Source organism: Fundulus heteroclitus, chromosome 8, assembly GCF_011125445.2.
Source record: "Fundulus heteroclitus isolate FHET01 chromosome 8, MU-UCD_Fhet_4.1, whole genome shotgun sequence".
NCBI classification, from domain to species: Eukaryota; Metazoa; Chordata; class Actinopteri; order Cyprinodontiformes; family Fundulidae; genus Fundulus; species Fundulus heteroclitus.
The window spans coordinates 21,009,711-21,024,462 of record NC_046368.1 but is presented as its reverse complement, the minus strand read 5'-3'; the positions used below and the strand labels follow the sequence as shown (position 1 = coordinate 21,024,462).

General features: G+C 39.2%; 1 protein-coding gene across 1 annotated transcript in view; it reads left to right on the top strand.

The window, feature by feature from the left end:
* The window catches only part of pcsk5a (proprotein convertase subtilisin/kexin type 5a), a 51,174-nt gene extending 36,940 nt beyond the window's left edge, over positions 1-14,234 (top strand). Inside the window, exons 30-37 of the mRNA XM_036140715.1 lie at positions 387-601; positions 1,040-1,282; positions 3,370-3,606; positions 3,707-3,878; positions 4,368-4,585; positions 10,559-10,659; positions 11,061-11,259; positions 12,933-14,234. Coding sequence (XP_035996608.1) covers positions 387-601; positions 1,040-1,282; positions 3,370-3,606; positions 3,707-3,878; positions 4,368-4,585; positions 10,559-10,659; positions 11,061-11,259; positions 12,933-13,414 — 1,867 coding nt within the window. The 3' untranslated portion in view covers positions 13,415-14,234. The remainder of the gene's footprint in view (positions 1-386; positions 602-1,039; positions 1,283-3,369; positions 3,607-3,706; positions 3,879-4,367; positions 4,586-10,558; positions 10,660-11,060; positions 11,260-12,932) is intronic.
* The last annotated feature ends 518 nt before the right edge of the window (positions 14,235-14,752 follow it).

Here is a 14,752-nt window from a genome sequence, read left to right as displayed (position 1 = left end):
TCCTATTGAGAACCTTTGGCAAAGTTTGGAAATTGATGGTGAGCAATTTAAATATATATATATATATATATATATATATATATATATATATATATATATATATATATATATATATATATATATATATATATATATATATATATAATATATACATAATATATATATATATATATATATATATATATATATATATATATATATATATATATATATATATATCTCCGTTAGAGAAAAATCTCACTAAGCTGGTTGCAGCCTACCAAAATCTGAAGAGGAAGCAATACTTTTCCAATGCATTGTGTCGTTGCATACATGCCCAACATTAACGTCCTGTACTGTGATTTAACTTTTCATCACCTTAAGGATATCTCTTTCAATCTCTGCAGGGGTTATCCTGCAGGCCAGCTGTGTCTCAGCTGTGCAGTCGGCTGTGCGTCCTGTGAGATGAACGCCACTCACTGCCTGACCTGCAACGAGCCTCTCCTCCTGCATGATCACCAGTGTGTGCAGGAGTGTCCTCCGGCGCACATTGTTCAAGATAAGGAGTGCCATCACTGCCCCCCGGCCTGTCAGGACTGCAACCCCCTCGGACAGTGCACAGGTACAGAAGCACAAAGTTAATCTGTTAGAACACATTTTAAATTTGGGCTTTTGCATGGCTAGAAATATAGACTTTAACATTCTGCGCTCCACATCATAAAATCTTGCTTTATAACATTTTCTAACAGCAAATATACCTTTTCATCTAATATAATCCTTTATTTTAAGTCTCCTACATAATGTATGAATGAACATCACAGACTCAGTTTTTTTTCCCACATACTGTTTTACCAAAGTGCTTGGTTTAAAAAGAACCTAGTGTAGTTTTTGGACAGCCGGATGTCTTTTTCCACGTTGATATCCTTAAATAAGAAGTGTGAAAGATGACGTTTCTTCCACTTGAAGTCCTCTTCAAAATCTGGGACACTTTGTTTCATTTCATTGACTTGTAATTAATTGTTCTTGGATTTGGTTGGAAAAACTGCCCTCTTTTTCGCAGGCTGTCAGGAGTATCACTTTCTCCATGAGGGCCTGTGTGTGCAAGACTGTCCGGAGAGGTTCTTTGAGGACAACGAGCGCGGAGAGTGTGTGCGCTGTCACGTCGACTGTGCTCTCTGTGACGGGCCGAATGGCAATGACTGCGATGCCTGCGTCCAGCCGGAGGCCACCCTGCACAACGGAGCCTGTCTGGCGCCCTGCCCCTCAAGCACATACAGGGAAGCAGTTACAGGAGAGTGTAAAGGTAAATCTTGGGGTGCAAAAACATGTATTTGTATGAAGCGTTTTTTTTTGTTTTGTTTTTTAGAACAGATGATTTGAAACGGATAACGTTACAGGAAGACCTCCTCATCTAATTTAAATTTAGGTGCAAGTGAAAGTATGCCAAAGTCATTTGTCACCTCCGAAACAGAGTTTTCTGTCCTGAAGAGCACCCTTCATGCATTTCCTCAATTATATTCTCTACTTTGCCTGAGTGTGTTTCTTGACGATAGCTCAGACTAAAATAGCAACCCTTTTCAGATGGTTAACAGGCAGCTGTCAAACGTTGGAACTGCATAGTGATGCCAGCGACAGTTCCCTGGAGGAAGACACACCGCTCTAGCTTTGTTTTTTGTTTTGTTTTTTTCAAAAACACCGAGGACGGTGTGTTTCTCACACGAAGAAATTGTAGGCAATGCCTGTTTTAGTTGCTACTGAAAGGAGCTGCCAGTATAAAGACATTGAAAGGGAATTGCACATTGTTGTGATACAGAGGATCTTGCACAAATGGTATTTTTAGAGCACAACTGGTGAAAAATGTCAGGTGAAATACATAGCAATCAAACATATACAGTGCCTCGCAAAAGTATTTTTATCCTATCATTTTTTTTTTTACATTTACTCGTTAAAATTACACTTTTTTGTGGTAGACCTGCACAAAGTAGTGTGCAAATAAGAAGTGGAAGGAAGCCTTCCACTTCTCCATCACCACTTTTTACTGTGGTGATGGAGTGTTCTGGGGTTATCTTCCTCCGCAGAAAGCATTTAGCATGTGAACCAACAATGACTTTCATCATACATTTTTCTACATTGTTCAAATTAGTGAAATTCACCAATGTATTGTTGCCCCCATCTGAGCTGTGGATCTTTGCAAGTCTTCCAGAGTTAATGTGAGCCTTCTAGCTTCTCTCAAATTTTAGATGAAAACTTGGGGATATTGTTTTATAAACTACACCGATTTAAACATTCACAACATATTTATCGCTGACATGTCTGAGGTGCTCTTTGGTCCTCATAATGATATATGTTTGCTAACCTCTGATGCCTTCACAGTACTGTTATATTTATAATGAGATTAACTTACACCCTGGTGAACTTTGTGATTCCTCACAACGTAATGTTCTCTTTCCATAGATGAGACATATGGTTGTGTCTTTTGGTGTTTAACCCCGTCTCTCTCCTAGACATAGCTGTTGGCTGAGCTTTAACCGCGACCAGCTGTATGTGCTCTCTTTCATCCTCTAGACTTTAAAACTGGCACAGAGCTTATCAGCTGTGTTTCTCTGCAAGATGAAGCCCCAAAGGAGCTACACTGCCGTTAACCTTTTACTTTTCTCTCACATAGAAAGTATTCCTGGATCAGTGCTCCTGTGTTTGTTTGTTTGTTTGTTTTTTGTTTTTTTTGTTTTTTTGTTTGTTTGTAATCTAAAATCCCTAGTCATGGCCATTTACACTGAGCCTGGTTCTGCTAAAGGTTTCTTCATGTTAAGAGGGAATTTTCCTTCCCACTGTTGCCACATGCATGCATTGCTGCAAAGTCAACAACACATTGCAATCGACTGTCCTCCACATGCTTGTCCAGGAGGAGTGAATGTTGCATGTCAATGACTTGATGCAGTCTGCTGAGTTTACTTTTAACCAATTTGAATAATAAATTCATGTTGATGGCATTGTTTGATAACCAGGGTAAATTTAGGAAACATGTACTTGATTTGGAATCTGTCTGTACGATTGAAATTCCTTTTTTTGTCTTGCTGGAACACATGTTGTGATTTGGTGCAGCATAAATAAACTCTATTGAATATAACTGAATTGGTAGAGTAGGTATCTTCTTACCTCTTTCTCTCACTACTCATTTCCTTTCTAATTACTGTCAATGTAGGCACTAATGTAAAAAAAAACATTAAGAAAATTCCAATAAAAAACATTGAAGTGGAAAAAATGCTAACAAGTTTTGGCTACTTTTAAATACCTACCATATATAAGGCACTGCACATTCTGTGTGGTGACAGTTACTACATGTACTGATAACATCCATTGATTCAGTGGCTATTATTTTACAATTGGCAGACTGTGACGCCTCGTGCCTCGCATGTTTTGGGCCCCACATGAGTTCCTGCACCAGCTGCAGGGGGTCTCAAAAACTGGACGCCCACAACCGCTGTGTCCCGTTGGCCAACAAGTGCTCGCCTCACCAGTACGCAGACGAGGACAGGGAATGCCAACCTTGCCACAAATACTGCCACAGGTGTTCAGGTCCAGGCAAAAACCACTGTTTGAGTTGCAATCAGGGACACTTTCTGCTCGGTGAGTCCAGTTTGTGTTGCTTTAATTCTCAGACTTCTGTGCCCATGATGCTTTTGCGAGGCCTGTCTATGTGCGTGTGTGTGTGTGTGTGTTGGTCCAGATGGTGTCTGTGTCAGCGACTGCCCAACGGGCTACTATGAGGAGGAGTCGAAATGCGAGCCGTGCCACACTTCCTGTCAGTCCTGCGTTGGAAAGCAGAGCCACCAGTGCCTCACCTGCAAAGCCCACCTGTTCCGAGATGCCAAAGAGTGTGTGGAGACCTGCCAGCACGGGTAGCTTAGCCTGCTCACTATCAAGCTGTGCCCCTCATCCATTAGAGTTTTCTAAATAAATGATCAGCCAGGACACAAAATATCATTGTGGACACTAACAGATCACCAGACAGGTTTCTAAAATGCATTCTAATTTAGTTTGGGATTTAAATGCTCCTTTATGAGGCTCAGTGCAGTAACTGAGAGAGACAAATTAATGTGGCGGAAAATTGATGTGCAGTTAAATACCCGAGAGAAAGCAAACAGGATACAGAGGCTACATGCCGTCAGAGCTGCATGTGGACAGCGCTACACCCCTCATCAATGCCTAGAAGTCTTTTATTATGTCTTCATCCCCTCTGTTATTTGTTTTTCTTGTCATATCTTGGTTGTGTTGGAGGAGTCTAACTATATGTGCGGCTGTGAAAGGGAATTTCTCATGGGAAGGCTCTAACCTCATTTCATTTAATTGAATCTAATCTATCATAACTTTCGCCATCTGTCCTCTAGTCACTATGGAAACCCTGTCTCAAGGATTTGTGAAAAGTGCGACCCAAGTTGCAGCGAGTGCATTGAGGGTGGGGAGGAGGGCTGCCTGAGCTGCGTTTCAGGCCTCGTCTACTTGCGGAAAGAAGGCCGCTGCTTGCTGTCGTGTCCTGAGGGTTACCATCATGACCTTGCACACAGGACCTGTGAGCCCTGCCATGCTGGATGCAGAACATGCTCAGGTACAATTATCAAATTATTACTTTTAAACATGGGACATACCCCCCAACACACACACACACACACACACACAAACACACACACAACCCCACACAACTGCCATTTCCCTATTATGTTAAAGGCAAGTGATTTAAGGGGGAGCATTTCTTGGAAAACTACAGCATCTGGTCTTTAAAAGTGTGTTGGAACCCTGTTTTAAAACAGACACAGAGATTTCTCCTAACACACACCTTTTAATTTTCCAGCCACAGATTTTTAGGATGAGCTTTGAACAGGCTTCCCTGTTATATTTGAAATACCCTTATCGGACACTGGTTAACATAAACGGGTTCAGAAGTCCCCTCAAAATCAAACAAAAAAACATGAAAGCCGAGAAAACAGAGGATTGCTTTTCTACCCATTAAGACTAAACTTTGTACATAAGCTGACAGATGAAACAAGAAGAATTGCTGTCAAACATAGCGCAATTATAACAACAGGGGGCACAAATAAGCCTCCCCATTTTTTAGGGACAATACACCCATTTGAACTTCTTTTAACCTCAAATCTTTTTGTTATTTTGAAACACACTAGCATGCAACCTTTTTTCATCTATAGAACTAATATAATTGATGTATGGGCAAAATGTCATCTCTAGTTTCCAGATTGAGCAAAAAGCGCAACTCAAACTACAAAAGAAAAGAAAACTGGTATTGGAGCATAAAGATCTGGTGAAAAGAAGTGAGAGTCAAACTCTCTTATGTGTTTATCACACCAACTTCTATGCTTTGCATATTGATGGTTGTTGTATCTGCAGTAACACATGATCTGACTTCCTCTGTGTTAAATGGTCATCCCTCCTGCTGTTTAAAAAGGTACTCTAAATCATACTGAATATATTCTTTGAGAATTTGTGGATGGTTCAGCTCCAACTTCCTTCATAGACCCTTTTTCACACATGTACCTCACAGCTGGAGGTTCTGGGCTGAAGATACTCTCACAGCTGGAGGGGGGGGGGGTGCTTTGGAAATGTCCTTTGAAGCACATGCATAAAGAAATAGAGGAAGGGGTGTTTATTGGTCATTTCTTTGTATTGATATCGGCACCGTTAGTATTGCTGCAAAAAGCAGAAGAGGGGCCAACAGGTTCTAAGTCACTTTAAATAATCTGTTTACTTGTTGTCTGACTTGCTAATGGAGTCTCAAAGGGGTGTCATATGTTCCATTTTGTGTTGAATTGTGTCAGATTGGAATAATCTTTTTTTTTCCCTCCTTTACATTTCACAAAAAGAAATTATTGCTTGCTTTTATTTCAAGCATTTTTGAGAGTTGACCTGAATTCAAATCACAACTAAATACAAGCTGTTAAACATGCTTGTATAACAAGATGGCAGGCTTTGCCATTGTAAACAATGGAAATATAACAAAATGCTTGCTGCCAGCGGTAATTACAGAATGAGTTGAGAACAGGCTTCCCTGCACTTGTGCAACTTCAAACTAACTTAAAAAAATAAGTAAATGAATACATTAAAGTGCCTTGTCTTATGGTAAAAAAAAAAAAAAACTTCTTCCTTACAATATATTTTTCTAAACATATATTAAGTATTGCATGCTATTCTCTTCATGGAAGCCCTATGACTCCATTGGCAAAATAAAATCCAGATTTTCCAAAAATGAAATATTAATAAATTGTAAATTTGAATTAATCAATTAAATCAATGTATCTAGAGAGTTAGTTAACATGATGCAGAGGAGGAAGGTGGACATACTGTGTGTTCAGGAGACCAAGTTGGAAAGATACCAAGGCTAGAAGATTAAGAGCAGGGTTCAAGCTGCTCTGCCATGGTGTAGGTAGAGAGAAAAATGGTGCAGGAGTTATCTTTAAGGAACAGTTTGTCAGGAATATTCTGGAAGTAAAAAGAGTCTGAAGGTAGAAACTCGAGGTGTGATGTTCAGTGTTATTAGTAGTTATGTCCCACATGTAAGGTGTGAGTTAGAGGAGAATGAGAAATTCTGGAGTGAGTTGGATGAAGTGATGCAGAAAACCCCCAGAGGTGAGAGAGTGGTGATTGGTGTAAATTTTAATAAACACATTGGAGCTGGGAACCGCGGTGATGAGGAATTGATGGGCAGGTTTGGGATGCAAAACAGGAATGCAGAAGGATAAAGAGTGGTAGACCTTTCAAAGAAGGTGGAAATGGGTGTGGTGCTGGTGGTGGGGAGAAGAGTACTTGGTGTGACTTCTGGAAGGAAAGCTGATAGAGAGACTTGGTGGTGGAATGAGAAAGTACAAAAGTGTGTGTTTGGAGAAAGAGATCAGATATGAAGTGGAACACTGTAAGGACTAATGAGAGTCACAAAGAGTACATGTAGGTGCAGCATTCAGTGAAGTAAGAGGTAAGTAAGGCAATGACTTGTATGATAGGTTGGACAGTAAGGAGGGAGGGAGGGAAGCATTACAGGTCGGCAAGGCAGAGAGATAGAGTTGGGAAGGATGCTCAGCAAGTTAAGGTGATTAAGGCTCAAGATGGAAATGTGCTGATAGATGCAACAAGTCTGATAGAAAGATGAAATGATTGCTTTGAAGAGTTGAGGAATGAGGGAAATGAGACAGAACAAAGAGCAGAAGAAGCAACTATTGTGGATCAGGAAGTAGCATAGATTAATAGGGATGATGTAAGAAAGGCACTGAAACTGATGAAGAGTGGAAAAGCGGTTGGTTCTGATGATATACCTGTGAAGGTGTGGAAATGTCCAGAAGAGACAGCAGTAGACTGTTTGACTATAGGCTGTTCAGTGAGATCTTAGAGAGCAAAAAGATGCCTGAGGAATGAAGGAGAAGTGTGCTGGCCATTTTCAAGAACAAGGGAGATGTGTGGAGTTGTGGAAACTACAGAGAAATAAAATTGATGAGTCATACAATGCATTTATGGGAAAGAGTAGTGGAAGCTACACTGAGGTCGGAGGTGAGCATCTGTGAGCAGCAGTATGGTGTATACAGGAAGACCAAAGAGGAGATTTAAGGATGGAATGAAAGAGGACATGAAGGCAGTAGGTACGAGAGAAGAAGATGCAGAATATAGGGTTAGATGGAGAAAGATGATTCACTGTGGCGAATCCCTGAAAAGCCAAAAGAAGCCTTTTTGTCTGACTTTCCAATCCTTCAGAGATTTTCACTAAGGCTCTGAAATGCAAGTGTTAAAAACATATTTTTGTAAAGGATCCTAATAACGATCCATGTCTGACCAATTGCTTCCTTTTGTTAACATCTCAAAGTTATTTTCACTTAAAAACACAATAAAACAACAACGGAATCTAAAATATGTTATTACAATCTGATTAATTGTACTGTTTTTCTTTTAATAAAGTTATTATGACTATTGAAATCCTTTTGATCTAGTTCTGAGAAAAACAAGCCCAGAAAGGCCAGGGAGAAACCAGTTTTTTGAAGTTTGGCATTGTGTAATTCTCCTTTCTCCCACCAGAGGCGGGTAGGTCCATCAAAACAACAGAATGCTACAAATGATATCCATCCATCCATCTTCTGACCCACTTATTCCTTCATGGGGTCATGGGGGTTGCTGGTGCCTATCCCCAGCGTTCACCGGGCGGGAAGTGGCGTACACCCTGGACAGGTTTTATATATATATATATATATATATATATATATATATATATATATATATATATATATATATATATATATATATATATATATATATATATAACATTTAATTAAAGGCATACTATGCAACATTTTTCAGTTAATTAATGTGTTTCATACCGTTTTGGATGATTAAATGAGTCATTTCAGGTTGAACAAAGGTTTTCTTGGCCGCCCTGGTGGTCTGTGGGGGAAATACTGTACTTGCAATTGCAAGAGCTCACGGCCCGCACACACAGAAGTCTCGCTTTACGACGAGAACTCCATGTGTTTTTGCCCTGCTATTCACTATATGCACGTGCGAAAGCAACAACAAAGAACCGCGTGTTAACGTCAAATAAACATGCAAGCATATCGAGTTTTTTTATTTTTATTATTATTATTTATTTATTTATTTATTTATTTTTTTTAATGTTGGCGAGGCTGTAGCGTGAGTTTGACGAAGCGGCCGCCTCGCCAAGATAGCGCTGCGGGAAACCCTGATGTTCATACTTTCACTGTGTTAGTCATTGTTTGTACTGCCGTTTTTTTTACTTTTCGTTGCGTTCGCCTGTCTGCTAAGCTCAAAACAACCGCGCCTGGCTTGACGGAGAAACCAGAACAGCTGAGCATATTTACGACAGTGCACTTTTACTTTCGCCCTCTGGGGGGAGCCTCGCTGGAAAATCAACCCCGGTTGCATAGTATACCTTTAAAAACAGAAAAAGCCTTTTGGGGCTTATGTCAATGTTAATAGAAAGCTGATGGGAAAAATCACCACAAGTAGAGTAATTACTGATAACATGGATGTTATCTTATGTAGCTCTCCCCTCACCAAATTTTCCAAATGGATAATAGCTGAGTTAACATTTCCCTGGATGTGCTGAGAAAAAACTGCACACCAAACCGCTTAGAAGCTTTGAGTTAACTGAGATATGGGATGATGTGAACAATTAGGGCTAGAAAATGTAAGAGATAAAGAGAAAAATATTTTACTATAAATGGGTCATATATTATAACAATGAAGCGAGATAATATACTTCACATAAATGAAGGAACTTCATTTTTGCATCTTTTCTTGTGAAACTGAGCTCAGACCGCTGTGAAATATATTTTAAATGATCCAGAAAATAGGCAGCAAATTACTTGAACAATTATCCCACTGACAGTCGAAGTGAATCATTGTAATTTTACAAAGGCATCTGTCAAAAAGTGAGAAACATTAGAGGCTGTTCAGTTCCTGATCATAATGTGATAGCATCAGCAAAATAGTCAGCGTAACTGGCATGCAGATTGCTAGCTGTCAGCGAATCCTCAGTGCAGTAAGAGTTCTGGTTTGACCCACACATGCAGTGCTCAGCACTGACCAAAGGGGATTAGAGGAGAAGCAAACTCAGTGTACAACATTTAGGATCTTCCTGGTCTTTGTGGTCAGACAAGATTTGTTCTTACACAAACGGATTAGGAATCCTACTTGGGTTGTGATCCTGCATGCTCAGATCTTTGCCACTCAAGCATTGTTTACATTTGTCCTTCAAAGGGGCGCCACAGAGTAATGCTGGTGAAGATTCTCAGTCATCCAGGTCATGGTCATTCCAAAAAAAGTAAAAAACAAAGCAACTGGACTTGTTTTCCATAGTTAAAGATGTTTCGCTTCCTCTCCAGGAAGCTTTCTCAATTCAAAAAGTCTGGAGTAATGTGCAGTACCAAGCTATATACTGCTGCCTAACAAAGGCCTTGTAATGGCTTAGACAACATGCAAATCACAGAGTAATGATATAAGGGCTTCAGTTTTGAGCAATCACATATTGGTAGAGAAATACCAGAATAGACTTGTCCCAAAAAAAAAAAAAAAAAAATTGATTCTACTGCTGTCTCACTAAAGGCTGGATATAAATATATACATTGATGCCACACTTTTCAAATTCCAACTTGAAAAGAATGCTTGTAACGAGGTATTTTCTGAATAGCATTTTCAGATTTTTTTTAAATGCTACACTGTGACAATGTATTTACATATAACGGTAAATAAAATACATTGACATTTGCTGTCGCAATGTGCCACAAAATCGAAAAGTTCAGGGTCTGTGAATACTTTTACAATGCAATGCACTTGTTTTAACTCATATTCTGACTATTCGGAACACACTGGAAATATTTAAAGTGTTATCGCTGGACCTTTAAGTCTAACAAGAGGCAACAGATCCTTTTTAAAGTGCTGATATTCTGCAATGTATACTCAGAAAAATATAGAGGATCACCTCATTCCCCTTTTCAGCATTTTGAATTGTCTTGTTACTGAAAAGTGTATATGAATAAACTTGCCTTGCCTATAAATGAATGTGCGTTTGCAGGAAAAGTTTCCCTGACCTGTGACTCATGCTACCCTGGATACCTGCTGTCGGATGGAAGGTGTGAGTCTGTGTGCAACATGGGCCAGTACCCTGTTGTAAAGGTAACTTCCCATTTCACGTTTTAATTTTACTAAAATTAACTTTTTTTAATTAAAGATAGATTAACCTATTACCTCACCGAATAATATCTAATGTTTGGGCCTCGGGTACCATAAAATGTAATTCAGACCATTTTTTTCATTAATTTTTTTTTTTGCTCCAACCAAAGCAGCTTCAAACAGCCGAGTGAAATTAATTACAGTGACTCATTTTCTAAATAAACTTCCTGCTCCTGCTGCGAGGTCACTGATTGAGACTGTTTGACAGGTAGAGAGAGATGCAATGTTAATTGAGTCATGCAAAGAGTTCCTTAAAACAATATTTTGGAAGCTTGGCAGTAAGAGCTAAATGTAAAGAAAATATATTTAAGCAGATTGCTTAAATCATCTCATTCTCTCAGCAGGGCGGAGATGCCATGTGTGAAGACTGTGACGGCTCTTGCCTGGAGTGCCGGGGGCCCGGTCCGTTCAATTGCACCTCCTGTGCTGATCAAGCAATCTTAGAAGCTGCCGGTCGTTGTCTGCTGTGTTGCCGCCATGATGAGGAAGGGAAGGACATGGAAACGCCACAGCAGGATTGTTGCAACTGCACTGAGACACGAGGTCAGCTCCAGGAAACTGAAGCTTGTTAAAAAAAAGTAGCAAAACAGGGAGAATCATGACTGCATGATGGACAGGAATGATGGTCAGATGAAACTTCCATGTTCATCACATCTAGGCATGTAACTAATTGTCTTATTCTTTAAATCCCAAAGTGATGCTTTAAAATAAAAGCTAATTAAACTTGCTCCTATCAGTAGGCATACGGTGCTGGGAAAATTATTCATGGAAATAAACTGTTTCATATTTTGTCGCATGTACACCACAACCCTCAAATATAAATATATATATATATATATATATATATATATATATATATATATATATATATATATATATATGTATATGTATATATGTATATATATAATTTTTTTTTTTTTTTTTTTTATTTATTGGGGAGGGGGAGGGATTTTACTTTGTTCATAATTGAACAACTATACACTACAGCTGTGAAGTGTAAGGAAAATGACAGATGATATTCAACAGACTACAGAGATAAAATATGCTAATTATGGTGTGCATTCATCCTTGTTTACTCTGATACTCCTAAATAAAATATCCCCTTATATACTTTTGATCGTCTCATGAAACTAAACCCAGAAAAACAACCAAATTGAACTTATTATCCTACATGTGGGGCATTACGTGTGGCGTGAAGCCAAAGCTGCAGCACATCACTCTGGACTCCCCCCCCCCCCCTTGTGAAACATGGTGGCGGCAGCATAATGCTGAGAGGATGCTTCTCTTTAGCAAGGACATGGGAGCAAGACAGAGTTTTTAAGAAGGTGGAAGAAAATACTAAATACAGTGCAATCCTGGAAAAAGACTTGAGACTTTGGCTGAGCGTACAAGCTCCCAGCAGAAAACTAAAACCACAAGAAAATGGTGACGATCAAAATATATTGATCTGTTAGAATGGCCCTGTTAAAGTCCAGAACTGAATTCAATAAAAAAAACTGTGGTAGGACTAGATAATCTCCCCTGTGGTGGATGGGAGGTAAAGGGGTATAAAATGTTTTTTTTTTTTTGAAAACCATGTGTAATTTTCCTTCCTCTTTATAATATGCACCACTTTGTGATGCACATAATTCAAAATCTGTCTTTGTAATGTGACAAAAGTCAAAACGTTAAAGGGCTCTGATTACTTTTGTAGAGCACTGTATACTGTGGCATGGGAACCAGCTCATACTGAGTTATCATACAACTAAACCGAAAACCATAGTCGTTAAATTATAAAACTCAGTAACAAAGTCTATATTCCTTAGAGTGCAAAGCTCAAGAAACGTGGAAGCTTTCTGTACAAACAAACATTGAGAGCTGTTAAATCTTTGTTTGTTAAACATAAATAACAATCTTATACTACAGATTCAGACTTTTTGCCACAGGTCTGGTCAAAAAAGTATATTCAAACTTATGTGTTCTTCAGATCTCAAAGCAGTTTTTTTTTTTTTGCATGAATTCTGCCTACCAGTTATAATTGTAGGCTTATGAAAAGCTTCTTCCATAGCCATCACAGCCTTAAAGCTCCCTCCCGGGCAATGATATAACAATCTGATATTGCGGGGTTAAAATGGCACAGCGCCCTGTTAAATTTTGTTCTCCATGTAAAAACATCATCATTGTTCCATTTATAAGACAAGAGTACATTTATGGATGATTTACTGCTCTTTTTACAGGATATTGCATCCTCAGTACTAATTTGGCATTCAGGAATGAAGATGAAGACGAGTACAGAGGGAACCTAACCATCTTCATCATCGCCTCCATTCTGCTCGTTTTGGGCCTAGTCGGCGTCGTCTTCCTCATCAGACACTCCCGGTCGAAAAGCGGCCCCTCGGACCTCCCTCCCCGTGGGTACAAAAAGCTCGGTTCCGGCGGCGGGTTCGGAGGCGGCAGCATATACAGCGGCTACAACACCGGCTCCTCTACATCCTACGGCGGCTCCTCCGGAGGCCGATTCCAAGAAGCGGAGCTGGTCGACATCGGCCCGCGTCGCTCAGGGAACAAAGACGATGACGACGACGATGACGACGACGATGAGGACATTGTTTACATGGGCCAGGACGGCACGGTGTACAGAAAGTTTCGGTACGGACAGCTGGGGGATGACAACGAGGACGAGCTGGAGTACGACGACGAGAGCTACACGTTCAGATAAAGCTTAAGAAGCGAAAAAAAGAGAAGCACTCTTCTGTTTTCCTCTAGACATTTCTGCCTCTCTTATTTTCTCCTCTGCACTGTTATTCTCGCTCTGCCTAGAGGGACAGATCTATTTATCCTTCTTTGAATGAGCTCAGACAAATGAGACGTGAGAAGCTATTTATAATGAGCAGCATTTTATGACTGCTATCCATTCACCAAATGAAATGTGCTGGAGAAATAAATCCATATTTACCATGCTTAATGGGGACATGTTATGCTGGTTTCATAATTTCCATGAGACTGCATGTGGCTGTCATCGGTCTACAGCAGTTAATTGGCATTTATGTCCTACAGTCCAAAAAGGTTAAGGGAGGTTTCAGTCATTTGGTAAGGCTATAATAGCTTTTTTAAGGGATGTATAGAGCATTTTAAAGTTTATGAAGGCTATTATTGAATCTCAAATGGACTGACTCTATTCTTACAGGTAAATAACGTTTAAAGCATGGCCTGTGGATTCCTGTTTTGACCAATCTCAATCTCAATTCCTTTTTTTTCTTTTTTTATTATTTTGATTTTGCTAGGACTATTGACCTTTATTTGCAGTAATCAGCCAGGAAATAGACAGCGAGAGAAATGGGTACGACATTGCCTTCGTATACGGAGTGCCCACTCTACTTCTACAGCACAAACCACCCCTTGATTTTCTGTCTAAGAACTATAACACATGTAAACTGATTTGCACAAACTTTGTATTAATTATACAGCTAAATGGAACTAATATATACCTTAAAATGGAAAAAAACAAAAGAACAATTTGCTGCCGGTTCCAGGGTGTGTGTGTGTGTGTGTGTATATATATATATATATATATATATATATATATATATATATATATATATATATATATATATATATATATGCGCTTTGCTCATGGGCTTTTTGGGAGCTTAGTTTTGATGCAACGTGCACAAAAAGAAAACATTGGCATATGATTTGGTGATCACAGGTCACAATCATTTCAACTGAAAATATTTCTGATCAGTAGACAAATTTACATCACTGGCTGACTTATTGGTGCATCATTATTGGTGCATCGAATGATCTTTCGATTGCAATGCAAATTGTAATTGACAATAAAATTTGATTGATTGATTGATAGATATAATATCCTAACCTTGTACCACACAAACTCTTTTCATTAAATGAGAGCTTCCTTGTTGCTTATGTAACTTTTGTTGGTCAACCTGATAAGTTAACTAGTCACTCAACACAGCAGGGCATCAAAAGAGCCACTTCCTTTATTACTTGAAAATAACAGTTTTAATTTACTGAGAAATATTGTGAAATTTAAATA